Raw genomic sequence first — 23399 nt, 5'->3', positions numbered from 1 at the left:
TCTAACGTATCGATGTTGGATATTTTAGGATTTGTTCAGTATCAAAGTGAGAAAAGTACAAAAAATAAAACCGCAAGAATAGTCCGTTTGACTCCACAAATTTACCAGCCAGCAACACATTTAATTAAATTTAGTGCATGTCTTCAAAGGTCAAAAGTCATCATCAACCCTCATCAGAGTGCTGCTGAATAAAAACAGGTCATTAACGCAGATGTCGTAATACTAATGTCTACAACCAGCTCACAAGTATTGTGTCAGTGTGTGTTGTAAGTGTAGCATAGGAAGCATAAATGCTTCTTATGCTACAAATAGGAAATAATGATAAATCAAAAATGTATTCACAAGTTAAATGAAATTAGAGCAGAAATGTGAGAAGCCCCGAAAACAAAGAAACTTACCATAAGAAACAATTAAGTTAAGTGGGAAGGAGGGTTCGGCAACCAGGAGAATTAAAAAAAGGAGAAAAAGAACAAATTTTAATGAGATTAACTTCCTCTATAAATGTCAACATAACACAACTAAACACTGAATATGTTGGAATAACACCAACAAAAAAAAATAGAACGTCAGAACTGATTGTGGAGGATTCTATACCATGCAAAGGTAGACAACAACGAAGAACAAGTCAAAAAGTTAGAAAATAAAGCTCCACAATCTCAAAGAAACACACCATGCACTGTATTGAGTGCTTTGTCCATGCAGCAACCACAGATTGTTAATACTGTTAACTAAAAATGTAGTAAATGAATGAAAAATATAATAAACAGGGGTCGATTTAGTTGAAATAATAGGGTTAAAATTAAAATTTAAAAAAATGAAGTGTTGTGAGTTTTAGACAAATCATCTTGATGCTCTCAAGCTTAACTAACCAATTGTGAGCTGTGCTTAAACCAGAGAAGCTGAAATGGAGCCGCGGGAGTAATGAAAAGTATGACGGCGAAAGTTTCAGCAAACAGGCGTGTTCTGACTAAGAAAGTACAGAATGCGCAGGTGATGCATTCACAGATCCTTTTTTTTTTTGTGTCAGACACTGTGGCTCCCATGCACACAGCCTGTTAGCGGTTGAAAAAAAAGTCCCTCCCACATTACATGAGGGAAGAAGGTGAGAGGGGAGGAAGAACAAGGATGTCGCTGCCGGTGCAGCAAGTGTCCCTGATGACGGCAGACAAGATGACGTTGCCTGCAGTTGTTAATGGACTAGACGCGTGTGAAAAAGCAAAGCGAGTATCAGATAGCTTGCTGCTGGAAAATGAAATGAGTGTGATTACAAATTATAATGTGAAAAAAAAAAAAGGTAAACAAGACGAGCAGGGCCAAGCAGGAACACTTTAACCACCTACCTCCCAGCCAGTACTCTGTGTGATAAACAGAACATAGCACATGTGAACAACAGCACACTTACAAACCCTGTCTCATATTGTGTTACAGCAACAAAAGGAGGACTCTGCTACCATGCCAAAACTCCTAATCATGCACACTTTGGTTCCTACTAGGGCTTGCCGGTATTATAGTTAACACAAGTATATTTTTGAAAGCGGTATATTTTATATATCAAAGGCTTCTCTGACGCACCGCAAAAAAAGAAAATTATAATTAATATGGTGCCCCCGACTCCAGAGTGATGCTATGCTTTGGTCAGTGACTGCATTTGGCTATTGGTGAGTAAGTGTATTGGCTTTACACCAATATACACCAATTTGCTCGAGAATGTACCTTATTTTTCGGAGTATAAGTCGCTCCGGAGTATAAGTCGCACCGGCCGAAAATGCATAATAAAGAAGGAAAAAAACATATATAAGTCGCACTGGAGTATAAGTTGCATTTTTGGGGGACATTTTTTTGATAAAACCCAACACCAAGAATAGACATTTGAAAGGCAATTTTAAATAAATAAAGAATAGTGAACTGAATAAGTGTACGTTATATGACGCATAAATAACCAACTGAGAACGTGCCTGGTATGTTAACGTAACATATTATGGTAAGAGTCATTCAAATAACTATAACATATAGAACATGCTATACGTTTACCAAACAATCTGTCACTCCTAATCGCTAAATCCCATGAAATCTTATACGTCTAGTCTCTTACGTGAATGACCTAAATAATATTATTTGATATTTTACGGTAATGTGTTAATTTCACACGTATGAGTATATGTCGCACTGAAAAAAACTGCGACTTATAGTCCGAAAAATACGGTATATTCAGGGTTCGTACACCTTTTCCATGGCCAAATTCAAGCCCTTTTTAAGGAATTTCAAGATACATTTTCCAGTTTTTCTAGTACCCTTCAAAAGGCGAAAACCAGTGCGAATCAATCCATAGCCTTGTTGTTTGAGGTCACGGAATGCTGTCGAAAAATACGGAAAATCTGCTAAAACCTAAGCCTAACATTGAACCAGCAAGTTATCATTAACTGAATGGGGCATAGAAAATGTGTTTCTGTAAACTTTTCAATTTAAATGGTGTTTGCAAATGTGTCTCCATTTGTGTTTTTTTAATTTTTTTATTTCTTGTTATTTTTCTTACTTACCGCACTCAATGACATTGAACAGCACGGATTGATTCACACCGTATTTGTGCTTGTAAACGGCATAATGTAATATTAATACACGCACCCTCAAAATGTCAATTTCACTCATTTATTAACAAAACTGTTCGTCATTAATATAAGGATAATAAAGGAAAATATTTAGTTTGTTTCACAACACCTCAGTCACTTTTCATTAAGCATATCCAGCCGTATAACTGTGGCTATGATAAGAAATTAACAAAAAGACAAAAGTTAACTTTTTTGGCTTTCACTGAGCCAGACAAGTTAAGTAGACAACGAAAATAATAGAGCAAGAAATGCATACAACCATATTGTGTAAAAACGACTAAATCAGTCATATTAACTCAGCTCTAAGTTGTGAAAAAGGTTACAAATTATAGATTACATGACCTTCACAGTACAAACAAGTCCAATAATGAACTAATAATTTCCATCCAATGTTCATTAAAACGACAACCTCCCGACATGATGGACCGATGCACCTCTGTCCTCTTAGGGGCGACACAGAGCCATATATATACGACTCTGGCATGTAAGCTCATGCTTGCAGCTTTAATTTTTTTCAGAAAATTATTTTATTTTGTAATTTACCTATTGAGTCAGACTGCCAAGAAATATGATGAACATTTCCAAGCATTTACAAGCACTTCACCCAAAATTCAAGCATTTTTCAAACCTTGAAAACACAACATTAAAATCCAAGCATTTTCAAGGTTTTTAAGCACCCGTAGGAACCCTGTATATTTCTCCTTGGAGCGACTTTATCACTAGTCTCATCTGTTTATGTTGTTCACAAGTTGTAAGCGACACCTTGAAAGCGCCTCTGCATAGGCCATGCGGACTAAACTACTGTTGTAGAGCTGTAGTTTTAAACTTAACAGCCAGCGGCTTTCATCGCATTGAGCGAGTAGAAGCTCCATCTATCCCCACGCACAAGCGTGAGGCTATAAACCTAACGTTAATTAACAAAATGAACGAAAACTGCTTTGACATTGTAACAGCTAACTAATTACTTTATAAAAATAAACAATACGTTACAACTTACAGCAAAAACATTCTGGGTACTCTCAACACTGGTTATCTCGCCATAAAACACTTAGGCAACTTTAAGCAATTTGCACGTTTTTTTAAGAAACCGTATAACGCCATTCGGACTAAAAACCAGTATCAGTTTTGGTCCATATCGCCCAGCCCTACTTCCTACTGAACAATAATTATAAAGGTTTTTGCACTGGTGCAGTTTAATGAAACACATGTGCAATAAAAGTCTTACAATGGCCACAATAATCGGACACAAAAATGTTTGCCTGAAACAGGTGTCATACAGAATGTAAGGGATAAGTACCACCAATGATTAAAGTTAGAAGAAAAAAAAAAACAAGCCAGTAATACAGTATATCCTAAGTATTGCATTCATTTCTATCAAGAAATACTTTCAAGTATGGGTGTACAACTTTTTCACTTTCCATATGATAACGATATTGGAGCCTTGAGTATTGGCCAATACTGATTGATATTAATCCGATCTGATACTTGCACAAATCATACACACTTTTATTATTTTTTTCAGTGTGAAATGTTAGGATAGGTTTGACCAAGTGATATTATTCAAACAAAGAACAATGGTAGGTATAAAAAACACTAAACTATTTATTATAAATTGTCTGAAATGCCGTTTTTAATTCAATTAAAGTAAAGTGGTTATTGTTTTAGTGACACCTAGTGGTCACAACAATTATTTACGCTAAGCTCATGATGCAGTAAGTTGAATGATGCGGACACGTTTTTTACTGGATACTTTCTAAAACGCTTCTGTATGCATAAGTAATATGCAACTGTAATAATTTGATACTTGCTTTTTATTGACAAATATAGTGTGTTAGACTGAAATATTGTTCAATTAAGGACACTTATTGCGAATGTCTAGCTTGTGTGCTATTATGTGCTAAGCGGTTGTGTAGCTGCTAGCTCCTAGTAGCCTTTTACCTACCATGTTTTGCCTTCTGTAAATGACTTGTAAACGACTTGACCAACCTTGTGTGCTTATTGGAGGACATTTAGATGTTAACTGGCTGTCCAGCTTTGCACAGGTAAACATTGTATCAAAGATTTTACCTGAGATTTTGGTGCAAAGCTTACATAATCCAATACTTGTTTTTTGGCCGATATTGGACCAATATCCAAAATCAATATTAAATCAAGACACCCCTGCTTCCAAGTTTGTCAATAAAGTGTGTGAAAAGAAAATATTACAGGCATGAGCATGCACAACTGTTTTAATATAGATTATAATGAGGATTTTAAAAGAAGTGTTGAGTTTGTCCCTTAATAATTCAATATAAATACGAAATGTAATTCTGAAAATGGGCTTGCATAATTCAAAATTACATTGAAACTTGTTTGGGAAACAACGCAGTAGAACACATATTCACCTGATGGACAATTTTTCCAAAGGCTTCCTGAAGTTTACCATGAATAGTGGCTAGCTTCTTTGCATCCCGGTTAGCTTCATGGACTGGGATCAGTACCTTATACACTTCATTTACTGCCTCATACATGCCAGCCTAACAGGGACAAATATCACAAAAAGACAAGTTGCGATAAGGGAAAGAAAAATACACATTATATAATCATTCATCTTTTATCATTCTCACCAAAGAGAATGATGAAGCAGCTTGTTCCAAGAGTCCCACTAGGCCGAGTTCAGTGAAGTATTTCCCCGAACAGATGCCTTCCTCATCTGGTGACACCACATCATCAGACACTGCAGACTCCTCCAACACGTTGGAGGAAATATACTACGTACACACACAAAAGCACAACAGAATGATTTAAATACGCACACACTGGACGAAATTTCTCATGTATACATATTTCAAGATGTCCTGACCTGGAAGGTGACACAGCCGACAGGCAGATACTTGCGATCCTCCAACATGCTCAGGTATTCTGCTACCAAGGCAGCACTGTGCACTAAACACTGAGCGGCTTCAGCATGGTTGTTCCTCTCTGAGTGTTTTCCAGCCATGTTCTGGAGCCATGTGAGCCGCAGGTCTGGTGACGTCTGGTAACCCTTTGCAATTCTACAGATGGATGTGCATTAAAATACTGATGAAGACAGAAGAGGGACATGCTACATTGACTAAGAGGTGTTAAACTTGCTTTTAATTACGGGACCACATCGCAGTTATGGCTGCCCTCAGAAATCCAATTGTAATAGTGAATAATATAGGAATATTAGGGTTTGCCTCATGATAGTGTAACACAATTGCTAATGCATTTGATTATTAATTTTTTTTACGTACACTGTAAAAAAAAATATCTGTAGCTCAGTTGCTATAATTTTAACGTAAAATATAGTAGTTTTTTTTTCTTTTTTTTAACTGCATATTACAGTATCACTCATTTTTCAGTAAAATTATTTTTTAAAGTCCATCCATTTTATACCGCTTGTCCCTTTCGATGTACATAATAAATATAATAATCAATTGCATAAGGTATTGTGTTATAATATTACGAAGCTAAATTTTTCTTGTAATTTACTGTAAATGGAAAAACGGTACCTCGGTTTTTTAATGATAAAAACTGGCAGCTCAGTTGCCAGAATTTTACTGTAAAATCTATTGTCTTGTGACAATTTGATGGATAACCTGCTTTGAAATCATAAGTCAAGCAGATATTACATTTTTTTTCTCCTTTTTTTAATGTTTGAAATGTATGATAATATTTGTTGCATCATTAGATAATATTACAGTAACGTTTTAAAGATATGCAATTGCATGCAATACATGTATTTTTTTCTGTTAAAATGGAAAGAATGAACTTATTGAATAAGAAAAGATAAAAGTACTTAATTGACACATATTTCCAGGCCCCAAAAAAATTGGCAAAAACACAAACAAACAGACACACGCAATATCATTCCATCCATCCATTTTCTACCGCTTGTCCCTCGAGCGGTCGCCTCAGCTGCACTCGGGCGGAGTGTCATGAGGGCCAACACAGATGGACGGACAACATTCACACTCACATTCACACACTATGGCCAATTTGTGTGTATGTCTGTTTGTCTGTCGAGGGGTTTGAGGGAATTAGAGCTGACAAAACCCACACAAACATTCGCACACATGCCTAATGTAAAAAAATAAGATTAAAATACAATGAACTCGACTTTTTTGGGCATTAGGCTCCCCTAATATAATAGTATGGGAAATATTACACTATTATTAAATAAAGCTTTGTTCACCTGTACATGAGATCAATAAGCATCTCTGGGTCTTCCTGGTGTTCCTTCATCTTGACTGTGTCGGATAGGATCATGTGCAAGTTAAAAACAAGGTCCTGCACCTAATAAATGAGATAAATGGGCATTCAAATACTAAGGTTATTTCCAAAAGTGTACTGTGTATGGTGTACTGTAGCACAAAAGACATCAGTCTTCTTTAGCTGTAATTAACTCCATTTACAGTAGTGCCTCAACGTCAGAGCTTAATTGGTTATGTGGCAGAGCTCTTAAAACATTTGTATCTCAAATTAGCATGGCCCATTGAAATGAATTAAAATCAAAACAGCACAATTCTAACATGTAACATGCCTTTTAAAAAGAAAAACTAACTTTTACGTAAGAAATATTGTATAAAAACAATACAATAGAATGTACTACCAACAACTACAATAGTTTTAGAAAGTAGTGTACCACATTTAACTTGGGAGAGTGGATTTCTACGGTATCTCCTTCAGCTGCTTCTCTGTCAAACACACTATCAGCAGCTTCACCATATTTTCATGGATAAATGTCCGCAGGTTAGATATTTTAACATTTTTGGCTGGAGTTACTCATGTAAAATTGATAACAGTGGTAAAATTCCTGACAATTCGTAATAGTGTGTTAAATAAAAAGTATCTAAAAAATGTGAACGATAACTGCACTTTGATAAAACTCATGGACTGACTGGCGCCAACTTGCTGGCTGAAATGCCAAGATGAAAACAAGATTTGTTAACGTCATTCCCATTTTAGAAACAACATACCCCAATCTAAACTTATATAAACACATTTCTGTCTAAGATATTCAATTGTGCACATTGAACCTACAAGCTGTGCTCTCTTAGACAGAGTGATTGTTCTATACTCAGAAGAATATGAAGCCGAGGTGTTTTTGTGGTGCGTTCAAGCAACCCTGAACAGAGTAGGACGCCCACCAAAATAATATATCGTATTTGTTACACACCTTTCATTTAAATAAATCTTAAAGTGCTATAGTACAAAACAATATTTAAAAAAAATGTAAGACTAAAACACTATCAGTGAAGCATAAGACACAAAACACGCAAAATGGTCTGTTTCCTAACAGTGTGTCTATTTACTTTTTGAGCACATTTAACAATATAATGATAACAAAGATACATTTGATAATTTTGGTCACCATAATCGTGATATGAAATTGTCATATTGTTGCATCCTTAGCTGGGAAACAGATCTAATCTCAAAAACAGACTTAAGGGCGGACACTAACCACTTGGCCTCCATTAGGGTTTTATGATGAAAGTATATCTGTAATGTAGTAACCGGCACATTTATAATAACATTTAATATTTACGAATTTTGATAATTTTAAGCATACATGGCGCATTAATTTCAAAACACATCTATATATTTTCTTTTTTTCTTCTTCATCACTTACTGTGCAATGCCTGCGGTCATTAGGATGCCGACTGCTAGAATGTTCATATATTCCCATTTAGATGAAAAATGTTTTATAATCCTCGCACAGAAACGGGGATGCGGGCGACGGGGGGAACAAGCGCTTTTTATGTTATTCTCGCCAGTTCCAGGTCCTAAATGGCTGTCAAAATGTCCCAACTTTCCAGGTGAGATGCATGATTTATGATCTACAAGAAACTTACACAGAGCAAGAAAACGAGGAAACAGCAGACCACTCAATGATGTAAACATAGGGACACACGGAAGTGATCACGTCGCCGGTATAACTAGTTGGTGTGTGTTAGCGCTTATAATAACAATATCACAAATACTTGGTTAATAATCAAATAACGAAATGTAAATTGAGTATTGTTGGCGTTTTTTGTTATTTATCAGATGTTATGGGGGGAATAGTAGAGCTCCTATTGGCTACGCTGTAAGCTGACTTTTTTTTTTACGTTTATTTAATATTTTGAATGCATAAAAAAAAAAAATCCATCCGTCGTCATGTCTTTCTTAATGATTGTGAACAATAAGCAAAAAAAAAAAAAAATGCAGTTCCCCTTCAAGTTGAGGCCCTCTATATTTTAAGTACAACCATATATTGTAATGTCATAGTTAATACCTGATCGGGAAAAGTCGTTTCCCTAAGCTCAAGGTCTTCCTCTGCATAAGTAAGGATGGTCTTCAGAGAGCGACGCAGGAACTCCTCGTTAAAATTTTGGGACGTTCCCACTAATGAAGAAAGCGACATTGTCACCTGCATCTTCACCCTTGCAAAGTTCTAAAAATCGCCATAAGAAAAATAATAGAGGTTAGATACAGCCAATTTTCAAAGACTTGGTAAAAACAAATGAACTCACATTCCCAATCTCAAAGTTTTGCCTCATGAGGAGGTAGAGGGAGGCGCTGGCATGAGCCCTGATGGTACTTATACTGCTGCTACAACTCCTTAGCAGGCGCAAACAGAGATCGGCACACTGCTCGGTTTCCTCTTCAAACAGCAGCTCGGGAAACTAAATGGACAGAAAAACACCCACATTGACCAAACGCAGTTCGATAAAAATTGTTCACACCACAAACATATACAAATACATCTTCTTATGCAATGAAGATGGCCCACCTTTGACACCAGTGCTCTCTGTGTAGCAAAACAGTGTTGCAGGTAGAGGGCGCTCTGATTGCAAGCCATACTGTGAAGCAACACTTTCAGAACCCCACCAAGGACACTCTCCTTTGATTCGGTCACTGATACTGTCTGAGGGCAGATGGAGACATGAACCGTTATTGTTGAACAAAAACATAACTACAGTGGTCACAATGACATATATGCATATTATACATAATGTTTAAAAAAAACCTCAGAGGACACAAAAAAGTCACAGCAGAATTTGACCGAAGAATCTCCTGTTTTTGAGGCTAACCAATATTCCCCTGTGCTTAGGTGTGTCCTGTGTCCCGATAGGACTTTTTCACTTCGGATAAGATACAGATATTGGAGCCTTATGTATGAGCCGATACCGACATTAAACCAATACGATAACAGCATTCTTTTATAATTTTGTAGTGTGGAATGTTAGAAAAAGCTTGATTAAGTGAAATTACTCAAAGGACAATAAAAAAGGTATGGAAAACACTAACGTTATGACCAATATATACATAATATAATATAATATATTATAATAATATATACATATTCCCCCTCATTTTCTCAAGTGTCCAAGCATTAACACATACTCCCTAAGCAGTCAGTGGACCAAATGTGCACACTTCTGGCCACACCAGCAGCACACTTGTCCCAAACCTGACATCATAATAAGTTAAATGTCTCATTACTCTAATCAAATGACAGCAGTCATTTTTATTAGATTATACTCTAATACGGATGATTTGGCCCACTTACAAAGAAAATAACAAAAAACATGTTTTTCATGATCTATGTACTAGGATTTTATGTCTGGGTGGGATTCCTGCTTTGAAAAGAAGTTGTACCCCTTTCAGAGATCACATTTAGTTCCCCTTAAACATTCACATGTTACATAATGACATTTGTGCTGTAGCACAAACATGGGATAAAGTGTACATTCCTGTAACTTTGTGTCTGTAAAATATATCATTACAGTTTGTATTAGCATTTCTGTATTCTAGTGACAGTATTCCATTAATTTTCATAAATTAGCATTCTTAATAAATGACAGTAGAATAAGCACACATCTTATTGGGGAGTGTGGGTATGTAGTACTTGTTTATTTCACCATAATAAGAGTTATAAGCATTTACCTCTCTTAACTATGCTGCACTGTTAGCTATAAGCTAACCAGCAAAACAGCGACACGCACGCATAACACGCTGTTAACATTAACAGGCTGCATGTGAGCCTCATCATAGTGTAATGACCTGGCATTTGTGTGTTGTTGGAGTTGCCTGACTTTCTGTATGACTGAGTTTAATGAGTGCATCTGTTGGCGCAAGTTAGGGAGAGAGCGAGCGGCTGCTGTTGATATGACAGAGTTGGTTTTGGCCAAAAATTATCTGTTTTGCTAGATAGTGTTTTTGGTGTGGTTAGGGTGGACACGCAGTTTTGCTCAATAAATTGATGCGTGTCCTCCTTAAAGCATCTCAACAGACGTTGCAATAATTGAACAGTGCAGACATTGTTTTATCTGTTGTTGCCGCTTGTTCCCACCTGTCACTCACAGAGTTGCATTGCAAAATCGTACAGAATAATTGTGTTTATTTTGTTTAGAGTTTTAGTTGGATTTTATTTATTTTGTTTGCGGCATAGATTTGCTGTGCACAGAGGACACGTGAGCAGTGCGCAATTGTACAGGCACGCACCTTCGAGGGAATATTTCTTATGACTTATTATCAATCAATCAAAGTTTATTTATATAGCCCTAAATCACAAGTGTCTCAAAGGGCTGCACAAGCCACAACGACATCCTCGTCGGCTCAGATCCTATTATCTATGCTTTTGAAGTAGACTATTAATTTGTTTTTTTGGCATCAAATACTAATCACAATAATTCATTAAAATTAAGCGCATTATGCAGTAAATTGACTGATCCAGACACATTTGTTAGTGGATAATTTGTATCTGTTAGTAATATACAACTATAATTATTTGATAAGTATTTTATACTCATATTTACTATACACTGACATTATATAAACTGCAATATTGAAGGTCACTTATTACACATATGTCTACCTTGTGTGTTATAGTGTACTTAGCTGTTGTGTACAGTAGCTGCTAGCTCCTAATAGCCTATAGCAGGGGTCGGGAACCTTTTTGGCTGAGAGAGCCATGAAAGCCAAATATTTTAAAATGTATTTCCATGAGAGCCATATAATATTTTTTAACACTGAATACTAGAAATGTCCGATAATATCGGACTGCCGATATTATCGGCTGATAAATGCTTTAAAATGTAATATCGGAAATTATCGGTATCGGTTTCAAAAAGTAAAATGTATGACTTTTTAAAACACCGCTGTACGGAGTGGTACACGGACGTAGGGAGAAATACAGAGCGTCAATAAACCTTAAAGGCACTGCCTTTGCCTGCCGGCCCAATCACATACCGTATTTTTCAGAGTATAAGTCGCACCAGAGTATAAGTCGCACCTGCCGAAAATGCATAATAAAGAAGGAAAAAAACATATATAAATCACACTGGAGCCCGGCCAAACTATGAAAAAAACTGCGACTTATAGTCCGAAAAATACGGTAATATCTACGGCTTTTCACACACAAAAGTGAATGCACTACATACTTGGTCAACAGCCATACAGGTCACACTGAGGGTCGCCGTATAAACAACTTTAACACTGTTACAAATAAGCGCCACACTGTAAACCCACACCAAACAAGAATGACAAACACATTTCGGGAGAACATCCGCACCGTAACACAACATAAACACAACAGAACAAATACCCAGAACCCCTTGCAGCACTAACTCTTCTGGGACGCTACAATATACCCCCCCGCTAGTCCCCCTCCCACCTCAACCCCGCCCACCTCAACCTCCTCATGCTCTCTCAGGGAGAGCATGTCCCAAATTCCAAGCTGCTGTTTTGAGGCATGTTAAAAAAAATAATGCACTTTGTGACTTCAATAATAAATATGGCAGTGCCATGTTGGCATTTTTTTCCATAACTTGAGTTGATTTATTTTGGAAAACCTTGTTACATTGTTTAATGCATCCAGCGGGGCATCACAACAAAATTAGGCATAATAATGTGTTAATTCCACGATTGTATATATCGGTATCGGTTGGTATCGGTAATTAAGAGTTGGACAATATCGGAATATCGGCAAAAAAGCCATTAGCGGACATCTCTACTGAATACAACTAAATGCGTGCATTTTTAAGTAAGACCAACATTTTTACAGTATAATAAGTCTCTTATTCTTTTTAATAACATTGTTATTCTGAAGGTAACCAATTAAAAATTAAATACTTAATTACAATTAATGCGACTTCTGGTGCGGCATGGTTTTGTTGATGGCTTTCTAGTCGTTATTTTTAACACTGTGATTACCAGCGGAATTGTTCATTACTTATCGTGTTAAGCAATGTCATCTAAGATTTATCTGAGAGCCAGATGCAGTCATTAAAAGAGCCACATCTGGCTCTAGTGCCATAGGTTCCCTACCCCTGGCCTATAGCCTACAAAGTTTACCTTTTGTAAATGACTTCACTACAATACAAGAAAACACTAACCTTATGTGCTTATTGGAGAACATTTAGCCTTTAACTGACTGTCCAGCTTTGCACAAGTAAACGTGGTGCAGGACTGCTTTCATCACACCTTGTATCGGAAGTTTTAGATGCAAGCCAATATCCGATACTTGTTTAATTTTTTTGCCGATATCGGATCAATATCTAGATCGGATCGTGACACCTCTAGCTGTGCTGCACAACAATACCAATATTTCTATACAAATAAAGGTGTGGATTATAAATATTTTAATTACATATACCTGCACAATGATCTCCAATGTATCAAGGATGATCAAGTTAGCCTCTGTTGCAAGGTTACCATCAATAAGTGCTTCATGCTCCAACTCTGCTCTGGTCCTATAATCACAGAAAAAGAAACCAGCGTCAGCATGTAAGTACCAACAATTTAATGTCGAACAAGGTACTGTACATAAAAACTCCAAGAAGTCTCGTTTCCAGCCACCACAATCAAGCCAGTTTTCCCAGAGAAGACAAAAGGGAAATATTTTAATTACTTAATTAAATAGGAGCACATTTTTACAACAACAATTTCTCTTCATCTTTGTAAAAGCCAAAGGCTTCAAAGCTATGCTGCTGGATGGCTCTTTGGGGACATAATGGTGTATTTCCAATTAAATCAACCAATTAGTATGGCACATTTTCGACCTTCACAATGACTGATTCAAAGACAATAGTAATAGATTATTTGTGATTGAACATTAGTTCAGCTGCTTTGAAATCATATTTCAAGCATGAAACGGGTGGCTGAAAAACAAATCAATTTCTCCGTGACTGGTTCGAATTGGCTCACCAAATTAATAAAACGTACCGTATTTTTCGGACTATAAATCGCAGTTTTTTTCATAGTATGGCAGGGGGTGCGACTTAAGTGTGATATTATTAACACATTACCGTAAAATATCAAATAATATTATTTAGCTCATTCACGTAAGAGACTAGACGTATAAGATTTCATCGGATTTAGCGATTAGGAGTGACAGATTGTTTGATAAATGTATAGCATGTTCTATATGTTATACTTATTTGATTTACTCTTACCACAATATGTTACGTTAACATACCAGGCACGTTCTCAGTTGGTTATTTATGCGTCATATAACGTACACTTATTCAGCCTCTTGTTCACTATTCTTTATTTATTTTAAATTGTCTTTCAAATGTCTATTTTTGGTGTTGGGTTTTATCAAATAAATTTCCCCAAAAAATGCGACTTATACTCCAGTGCGACTTATATGTTTTTTACCTTTATTATGCATTTTCGGCCAGTGAGACTTATACTCTGAAAAATACGGTAATAGAGATAACTAATTTTTGTAAAAATAATATTTATCTTGAAGCAAACAAAATGTTAAATCCATTAAATCATTAACGTGAAATAATCCGATCACAATCCAATACCAATCACATGTATTAAATTGTTCACTTTACTTATAGTGACTGTTACTGACAGTTTAATAACATCAACACAATATTCAGACTAGTTCTTTCTCTGTAATAACATAGTTGTTTGAGCAGAACCAAGTCAATAGTATACTTATAATTCTCACCGGCATTGAAAGTAAACAGGTTTTCAAAAAGAGAGTAATATTTTATCTGAGTCTTTAAATTAGTCTGCTCGTTGATGATTTGTTTGGTTTTACATTGTGTAGTTATATTTATATGGTAATTGTTTGCTTGTTTTCTTATTGATGCTTTTATTTATTTTTTTATTTTTTATTTTTATTTTATTTTTCCTGTATTGTGTAGTTATAATTATATGCTTTTACTTGTAATTGTATTGAATTGTGGACCCCAGGAAGACTAGTGGGTTGTTGAGGCAACCAGCTAATGGGGATCCTTAATAAAAATAAAAAAAATCAATAATTAAACAAAAACAAAAACTACTATCTGCTACTCATTTAGATCCTTTGTTTTTTTTACCCTCAATGTCCTCCTGTGTCCATGGGATTATTCCCTGAATTTTTAAGCCTTAACAAAAACAACAAAGTAAGCTTGCTCTTAGTGTGTAACATTTGAACCTAGCCCTCGAGTGATAATACTTGATAATGATACTTAAGATAATTAGAAATGCAGTTAATCTGCTGTAATGGAGGTGATTGTTTATTTTGGGGAAACTGCTCTACATTGTGTATAAAGACACATAATTAGCTGCAAGCTGCTTGTCAGCCGGGGAACTAAAAGTAAGTAGCCAGAGGGGATCTGTGTCTGTGATCGACGTTAAAAAGTATTGATCGGCAATGGCACTCACACACTTTTGCATAAAATTCGGCCGACACTGATCGGTGGCCGATTGATCGGCACATCCCTAATAAAAGGCAATGAACTAAAGTTATTTTGACAGGAAGTACTAAGGTACATTCGAAGATGACATTAACACTTGGCTCTAAATTACTTATGCAATATTTGCCAGAATATATGTGCTGTACAACAAAAACAACAAAAAAGAACAGAGAAACAGATTTTCTTCTAAATTCTGCCACAATTAGAAGGAAAACACACCACTCTCAGGCTAAAAATAAGCCAAACACAGACAGCCAATGCGACTCAGCCACCACTACTTAAAACAAGCGCAATGTTATTGGGACAGATTGAGGAGTGTAGAAGGGTAGGAACCAGCATAGAGACATTACTTGTAGTGTGTTCATGTGCATGTGGGAGCTTACAACTCAACAGTCAAATCAATCCAGATATTACTGCAGCATCTATAGCATTAATTTGATTAAAGTATGATGTTTATGCATTAATTAGTATTAAAAATGTGTGTTTTTTTGCTTGGTAATACTGTAGAAAAATAAACACCAAATAATGCCCATGTTGAGGGTCCTCTTACAAGTATACAGTTGCACTTAACAACTTTAGAATATTTAACATATGAATTGATGATCAATGAAAAACAGGGATCGGAAAAAAAAAACATTGTACAACCTAAACTAATTTTACATCTGTAACTGTCAGTGCTTCCACATGCATGTGAACACAACACCCAAGGAAGTCAAAGAAAAAAAGCACACAGCAAAAATGGGTCATACAATACCTTACTGATCTGTGACTCCTACATAAACACACAGCAACATGAAAGAAATTAACAGAAAACTAAACTACACTAGAGCCAGTAAAACAATTAATGAAGTACACGAAATGAAAAAAATAAAATAAATTATATATATATATATATATATATATATATATATATATAAACACACACATACATATATGGCAAGAAAGCAATAGTGTATTTGGTTTTAACTGCAACTACAGATATGCTGAAATAAAGCATACATAAAACAATCAACCTGGGTGAGACTCCACTTGTTTTTGGAAGATAGTAAATGATAGAATAAGAAAGATCATATTGCATTAAAACAAAACCTACTTATCTAATCTCTCACTGTTCTGTCTCCAATGGGTCATGTCTTTTCTCCACCGCAGATTTTCCTGGCTGCCAAAGGCACTGCCTGATGGACTCCGCTCTAAACAAAGAACATATTTATTAGTTGTATTAATTTTGTATAAAGGGTGGATGCATACAGAGGAAGGGAAACATTTAATTCACAACTACAGGCATGTGTATTGTTCGTAGTAATAATATCTGATATTGATAGCAGTTAGATATCATCAAAAAAACTACTTTCGACTTGTATCTTAAATCCCAGATTAAAAGCGCTTTTAAGATTTCAAGATTTTAAACTCTGCTTCTTCCTACTCCTTTTTCGGACGTGATGTAATGAAACAAATGGAAATATGTGATGCGTTACATTGTATCGTATGCATGTTCGAAATAAACTGAAACTGAACTCCAACACAAGCAGTCCTGCAGCGTGTTTACTACTTGTGCAAAACTCGACAGCCAATTAACAGCTAAATGTTCTCCAGTAATCAGAATCAGTTATTAAGCACACAAGGTTGGTATTTTCTTGTATTTTAGTGAAGTAATTTACAAAAGCTAACATGGTAGGCTATAGGCTATTAGGAGCTAACAGCTACACAAAAGCTAAGCACACAATAGCATACGATCTAGACCTATGTAATAAGTATCCTTAATTAAACGATATTGCCTTCTAAAACATCACGTGCCAATATTAACAAGTATCAAATAATTATAATAGCATATTACTCCAAGGTAGAAGCGTATTAGAGTATTAGAAAGTACCCGGACACAAACATGTTCGCGTCATTCAACTTACTGCGTCATGAGCTGAACGTAATGAATTTTTGTGGCCACCAGGGCCACCTTCGAATCATCGAGGATTCAATGCTTTGACTATCAACTTTGCATTCGAATTGTCGAACATTAACCGTCCTTCCTTTGTTCACTGAATACCTGCTTGGGACTCTGTGTACAGCAAGTATGTTTGGGAGGACAGATTGATTGCGGTCATCACATCTTATTTACATATTAGTAAGAGATTGCTGTGTACAGGAACATTTATTTTATCGAGAGTAAGAGATAACTCTTACCTGCTTACAGTTTCGGCTGTCACTATACTTCTTCAGAGTGGTCACTCTTTCCTAGTGTGACGGGTCTAAAAAAAGCTGGCTACATTTTGGCCTCCTCCATTTGTCTGCTCACATGAACATGGTACTAATAGGATTGGGAAAATGTTTCTACATGGTTTGCGTGCTGCTGTCACACACGGAGCTTGCAATGCCACCACGCGACTCGGACCGGCAGAATCCTGCCATCGACAATGATGGGACTTGCCGAAAATTGGACTTAAGAGTTGTAGCTATCCCCTGATAAAGTTGACCATTCTCCCGCAGGTTTACATATGGAAACTTTATGACTTTTACTCCCTCCATTTAGTCAAGTTTGATTTATTCTCTGTGCTGGGTGGGACAAAACCAAACACCTCAGTAAACTATCCAATCTCTATAGTGTCCAATTGTTAGAGTGGTTAAGTCTCTGAAGTGGAAAATGTCACACATAAGATCTGTGTTTTTTTTTCACTTCAATGAAAGAATATTACTTTTATAAGATTGAAGCCTTCTGTCAGTCATCTACAGACTTTTCAAAGCTATAGATTTGACTGATTGTCGACTATGCGCAAAATCTCGAATCAGATTCAACTATGTAAATCTTTAATTGATGGCATCCCTAGTGGTCACTAGGTGTTACTAAAAAACAATTACCATTCTACTTCAATGTAAAGACGGCATTCGTCTGTTCCAGAGAGTTATTAAATAGGTCAAGGTTATTCCATAAGGACCATTGTTCTGAGTATTTCACTTAATCAAGCCTTTTTCTGACATTCCACACTACAAAATGATATAAATATGTAAGATCCGTGCTGTGCAATTTACTTAGGGCTCCAATATCGATATAAGTGAAATACGGGACAGCCCTAATTGTTAGCCACATTTACACCACAATTCTTAACAGTAAACCTATAATCAGGTACGCTTTCTACCTCTAGGTGTCATCTACAGCCATGCAAAACATTTTTTTTTTGCAAAATACACCATACCTATTGCTTGGAGGAAAAAATACTTTTGTGTTTTTTTCCTTAAGCGCGTGTGCTTAGTGAACTCACCTAGCTGTCCACGGCTGCGCCGCACCATCTCCTGTCTGGCACCGATGCTACCCAGTATGGCCTCCTCTAACTTGGCTTTCATGTCTTTAGACTTCTTAAAGGTCAGACTGTTCATTCGCTCAAACGCCTTTTTCCCCTGCATGGTGAACACAACATGGGCCTTGTATCCAGAAGTAAGGAGTGAGTGGCAAAAGAGAAAAACCCAGGAAAGTCATTTGCAGCACAGCACTCAGGAAGCAAAGCAGATTAATTGTTTAAAAACAAGCATTGACATAAAAGACAATAGCAAAGCAGAATGAATCATGAGAAATTGATTAATAAAAATACATGCTTCTATAAAAGGAAGAAAGCAGGCTGTTTTGTTGAAAAAAAAAAACAGTAGCCAAAGTAAATTAGTTGCAGAGAAAGTGATGTCATGTATCCTACCTTGTACTCAAAGCAAGAGACACAGAGGTAAAGGAGCTCTAATAGGCGGTTCAGCTGCGACACTGAAAGATCTGTGAACCACTTCTGCAACACCAGCTCGTCAGCATTTTTTAGCACCCACAGTAGACAGATGAGTAGACTGCGACTTGACTCGGCTGAGAAGCTTCCATGCTGTCGATTCGCCTAGAGGCCGTGAAAATTTCAAAAGACGACAAATAGGTCTTCATAAAAGCATTGCAAGAGAGAGCAAAAAAACCTATCTATTACCTGCGAATTCAACAAGAAGCTGCTCGGTCGGGACATCGGAGAGGTAGTGGCAGTGCCTGCTATTGCCATGGCAACGGTTTGATTAATCATGCTGTTTGCCTCTCCCTCCGCATCTTCCCCATTGCTGCTCACAGCTGCTCCCTGGGTACCACCTGATCGACCCCATTGATTGAGGGACTCTAGTAAAAGGAGAGGAAAAGGTTTAACAAGTTATGTAGAACAATAGACACATACTGACATAAAACATAACAGTGTTCGTGTGTTTTTATCAATGACATATTTTCAAAAGGGAGCTGTCTGTCTATTGCTTGTATTCTGTCACGTGACTTCTTCTCGGAAGTGAAAACCAGTGGTTGTCAACCAAGCCAAGCAAGGCTGTTGTACAGCAAGCAGCGTACAAATTATTTGAGTACAAAAGAGGCTTAAATATTCCTGGAAAAAGCAGATACGAGCAAAAGATCAGACTATGCAATGGAATAGACCCCCATACTTAATCAAAAAAAGATTTGTCAAGTGATATCAAGGATTATACGTCAGTCGCACCCAGACATATCGAACTACTGTGCTCCTGATACCATTCTACACCACAAAACAGATGGAAACTTAGTAAAGCATGGAGGTCTACAACTTCTTTGTGTGTGACTGGGTCAAGGAAATTGGTATCAATATAAATATGCATAGTTTTTGCTCGGGTAAGGTTGCATTTCATGATTTAACTTCGCATCTACAGCCATGTTTGTTGCTATCATTTTTGGTTAGTTAAATCACCAAAAATTATTACCGTGCGCGGCCACCGTTGCTGCTCACTGCTCCCCTCACCTCCCAGGGGGTGAGGGTGATGGGTCAAATGCAGATCTCATCACACCTAGTGTGTGTGTGATAATCACTTTAAATTTAATCATGCTTTACAGTGTTACATAAATTAACATTTGACATATTTCAAAGCAATATTTTATGAACCTCATGGACACGTTTTATTTTAATTACAGTACATATTTGTATATGACACTTAAGAATAAAAGCATCTTCTATTAAACTAATAAGTTGATTTGATGTAATATAACTTTAAAATTATGGAAAATGGTGGAAAAAGACTTAATTTCCCGGAATGCTTTACTTTTTCTAAAAATTCATAATTCAAAGCCATTTGTTTGATAGCCTCTGTTAAAAAAAATTGATAGTCAGATAGTTTCTGGTTTCAACTTCAATAAAACCTTTAAGGGACTTATGACACATAAATGATACAATTTTACCTGATAAATTAAGAACTTTAATACATGATTAGTGCATTTATGGCTGCAGCCATAGATTTTTTAATAATCGATTAATCTACCAATTCATTTGTTTGATTATTCAAGTAATCTAATAAAACACACTTTGTAGCCTTAATGCGTCTTTTAGGGAAAATAGTTATTTATTCTTTCTTATGAATGAGCATGACATTTACTTTTACCATGAGAGAATCACTATTTATTACTTATATTTAAAAAAATAAAAAGTTTAAAAAAAAAACTAAAAAAAATGTGTAGCCTCAAACCAGGTAATGGATAACAAAGAAACAAACTAAACAAAAAGCTCTCTGATAAGGTGTGATGAATAGAGTGACAATGTATTTAAGAATTTAACACATACGATATACAATGTTTGATGTTCAGGCGAACAACTTGGTAGAATAACACACACACACACGCACACACACGCGCACACGCACACACACACACACACACACAAACACAAACACAAACACAAACACAAACACACAGTTGATGCTAAAATGTCCTCGCATGTGTTTGAATAAAATATTTTTTAATAAAAGTCAAGTATATAAGGTGGCGTTAGCTGGTAATATAGACTTTTACCTTGTTACTTCTTATTTGCTGCTCTTTAAAAAAGCAGTATGCTTTCTGGTAATGTGCTGCATCATCGTAGAGCTGCTTTGAAATATTAGCTCTTTGACAGGGCAAACATTTCACCACGACATCTATCTTTTAAATAATCGCAAAACTTCTCTCTCGATTTCTCTGGGACCTTTGCTATTTCCACCTCGTCGTCGTTTTTCTTTAGCAATCTCTCTTTATTGGCACTGCGCTGTTCCCACATAGACACACACACAGGCCACATCACTGCCGGCAGCACAAACTACATGACCACTAGGTGCACCACTCTCATGTGCGCTGGAGCATTCTTGCAGAAACAATGTCCTCATATTTTACTCATTAACGGAATCACATAGCCAGTGATTCTCAAACTGTGGTAGGGGCTGCACTTAGTATGCCAATAAATCCCTTAGTTAAATATGCAAACATTGTTACTGTTCAAACTGTGCGTAATGTTACAGTGGCCAAAAATATTAAACACACTCGTTAAATAAAACCTATGCCTTGTTTATATTGAATATTTAGGCCTACTATGCAACTGTATTTTAATGTTGGTCATTATCACTTGAAGAGCCAAGTGTTTTCTAAGGTGGTACGTGGTGAAAAAAGTTTTAGAACCACTGATTTAAGCAACAAAACCGATTAAAAATAATGCTTTTTTTTCCTGGATGGAAATTAGCTTTTGGCTACAACCTGACACATTAAAATTGTATATGTTCATTAATGTGCATTAATGTACTATAACAAAGGGCAACTTCCTGTCAGGAGTTGTAATACACATCTATGAACAAGCTTATTGGTGTGTTTCGTGGGACAGACAAAAGTTAAGTTGGAGAAAATATTTTAGTTTATAAATCAATTAATGTTTCTGTGCGGCCCGGTAGCAAATGCGTCACGGACCGGTACCGGTCCCCAGACCGGTGGTTGGGGACCACTGTGTTAAGGGACCACCCAATATAATGGTAGAGGTAAATATTGGAACGTTTATGCTATAAATCTGAGTATCTTGCTTTAAGAGACAGAGGGAAGGATGAGAAATGGTGTTTATATACTGAAGGTAGGGGACATGAGGTACATTTAGCAAGCACAAACATAATTTAGGTCAAGTGATAATCTCTAGTCTAGGCTATGCTGCTGAAGAGTACATTGTCCCACACTAGGACACAAAATTTTTTTAGTAAAATCGACACTAACGTATGGCTATCATAAATGCAACAATTGGCTTTAATTAGTACCTGTAAAGTCATGAAGCTGAGGCAGCGTCTCCATGACAATGCCAATCAAAGGAAGGTAGAGCATTGCAACCCGAGCTTTGACCTCAGGATCCGCATAACGGGGGTCGGAGTCATGGCTAGACAGGAGGTTGTGAACAACACTAACAACTTTCTTGTGCAAGCCAAACATCCTAGACAAAAGGGAGAACAATATGATAAACACAGATGTTACTGTGATATAGTTAGCTCACGGCTAGAAAGTGTAATTTTTGTATAACTGCAATTTGGTAGAGCTATTAAACACATTTTACAAGTTATTTCCAAGTAAATAGGCATCAAGGTTCAACTGCCCAAACTGTACTTAATAATATTTTAACTGTTATTCAGTCACTCAATCCTTATAATGGAAGTTATAGTACCCCGCACATACTAACCCCTCATTGTCTGGGTCCAGTATCACGGACAATTCTGACAGTACCAGCCCAGCCATAAAGTGCTGCTCTCTGAAGGGCACAGACAGTTCAAACATGTTTGCTATTTTCTGGTCCTGGACATGTGTCGAAAACCCAGAGCTCTGTGACAAAGAAGAAGAAGAAGAAGAAGAAGAAGAAAAAAAAAAAGAGTCAAACACATACCGTATTTTTCGGAGTATAAGTCGCTTCGGAGTATAAGTCGCACCGGCCGAAAATGCATAATAAAGAAGAAAAAACATAAGTTGCACTGGAGTATAAGTCGAAATTTATTTGATAAAACCCAACACCAAGAATAGACATTTGAAAGGCAATTCAAAATAAATAAAGAATAATGAACAACAAGCTGAATAAGTGTACATTATATGACGCATAAATAACCAACTGAGAACGTGCCTGGTATGTTAACGTAACATATTATGGTAAGAGTCATTCAAATAACTATAACATTAAGAACATGCTATACGTTTACCAAACAATCTGTCACTCCTAATCGCTAAATCCGATGAAATCTTATACATCTAGTCTCTTACGTGAATGAGCTAAATAATATTATTTGATATTTTACGGTAATGTGTTAATAATTTCAAACATAAGTCGCT

General features: G+C 36.4%; 1 protein-coding gene across 14 annotated transcripts in view; it reads right to left on the bottom strand.

Moving 5' to 3' along the window:
* dock7 (dedicator of cytokinesis 7) overlaps positions 1–23399 on the bottom strand; it is a 92834-nt gene that overhangs the window by 11072 nt on the left and 58363 nt on the right. For 3 of the 14 annotated variants that reach the window (XM_072914668.1, XM_072914675.1, XM_072914679.1), the window contains 16 exons: positions 22762–22901; positions 22349–22518; positions 19237–19415; positions 18970–19152; positions 18544–18703; positions 16386–16482; positions 16047–16064; positions 13252–13348; positions 9385–9519; positions 9125–9277; positions 8887–9045; positions 6805–6905; positions 5449–5641; positions 5213–5356; positions 4991–5122; positions 1341–1355 (listed from right to left, as the gene is read on the bottom strand). In XM_072914668.1, coding sequence (XP_072770769.1) covers positions 1341–1355; positions 4991–5122; positions 5213–5356; positions 5449–5641; positions 6805–6905; positions 8887–9045; positions 9125–9277; positions 9385–9519; positions 13252–13348; positions 16047–16064; positions 16386–16482; positions 18544–18703; positions 18970–19152; positions 19237–19415; positions 22349–22518; positions 22762–22901 — 2076 coding nt within the window. The remainder of the gene's footprint in view (positions 1–1340; positions 1356–4990; positions 5123–5212; positions 5357–5448; positions 5642–6804; positions 6906–8886; positions 9046–9124; positions 9278–9384; positions 9520–13251; positions 13349–16046; positions 16065–16385; positions 16483–18543; positions 18704–18969; positions 19153–19236; positions 19416–22348; positions 22519–22761; positions 22902–23399) is intronic. The other 11 variants (XM_072914673.1, XM_072914677.1, XM_072914680.1 and 8 more) reach the window with 6 other exon arrangements.

Source organism: Nerophis lumbriciformis, linkage group LG14 (genome assembly GCF_033978685.3).
Source record: "Nerophis lumbriciformis linkage group LG14, RoL_Nlum_v2.1, whole genome shotgun sequence".
NCBI classification, from domain to species: Eukaryota; Metazoa; Chordata; class Actinopteri; order Syngnathiformes; family Syngnathidae; genus Nerophis; species Nerophis lumbriciformis.
The sequence above is the reverse complement of the archived record's forward strand: the minus strand, read 5'-3'. Positions and strand labels throughout refer to the sequence as shown.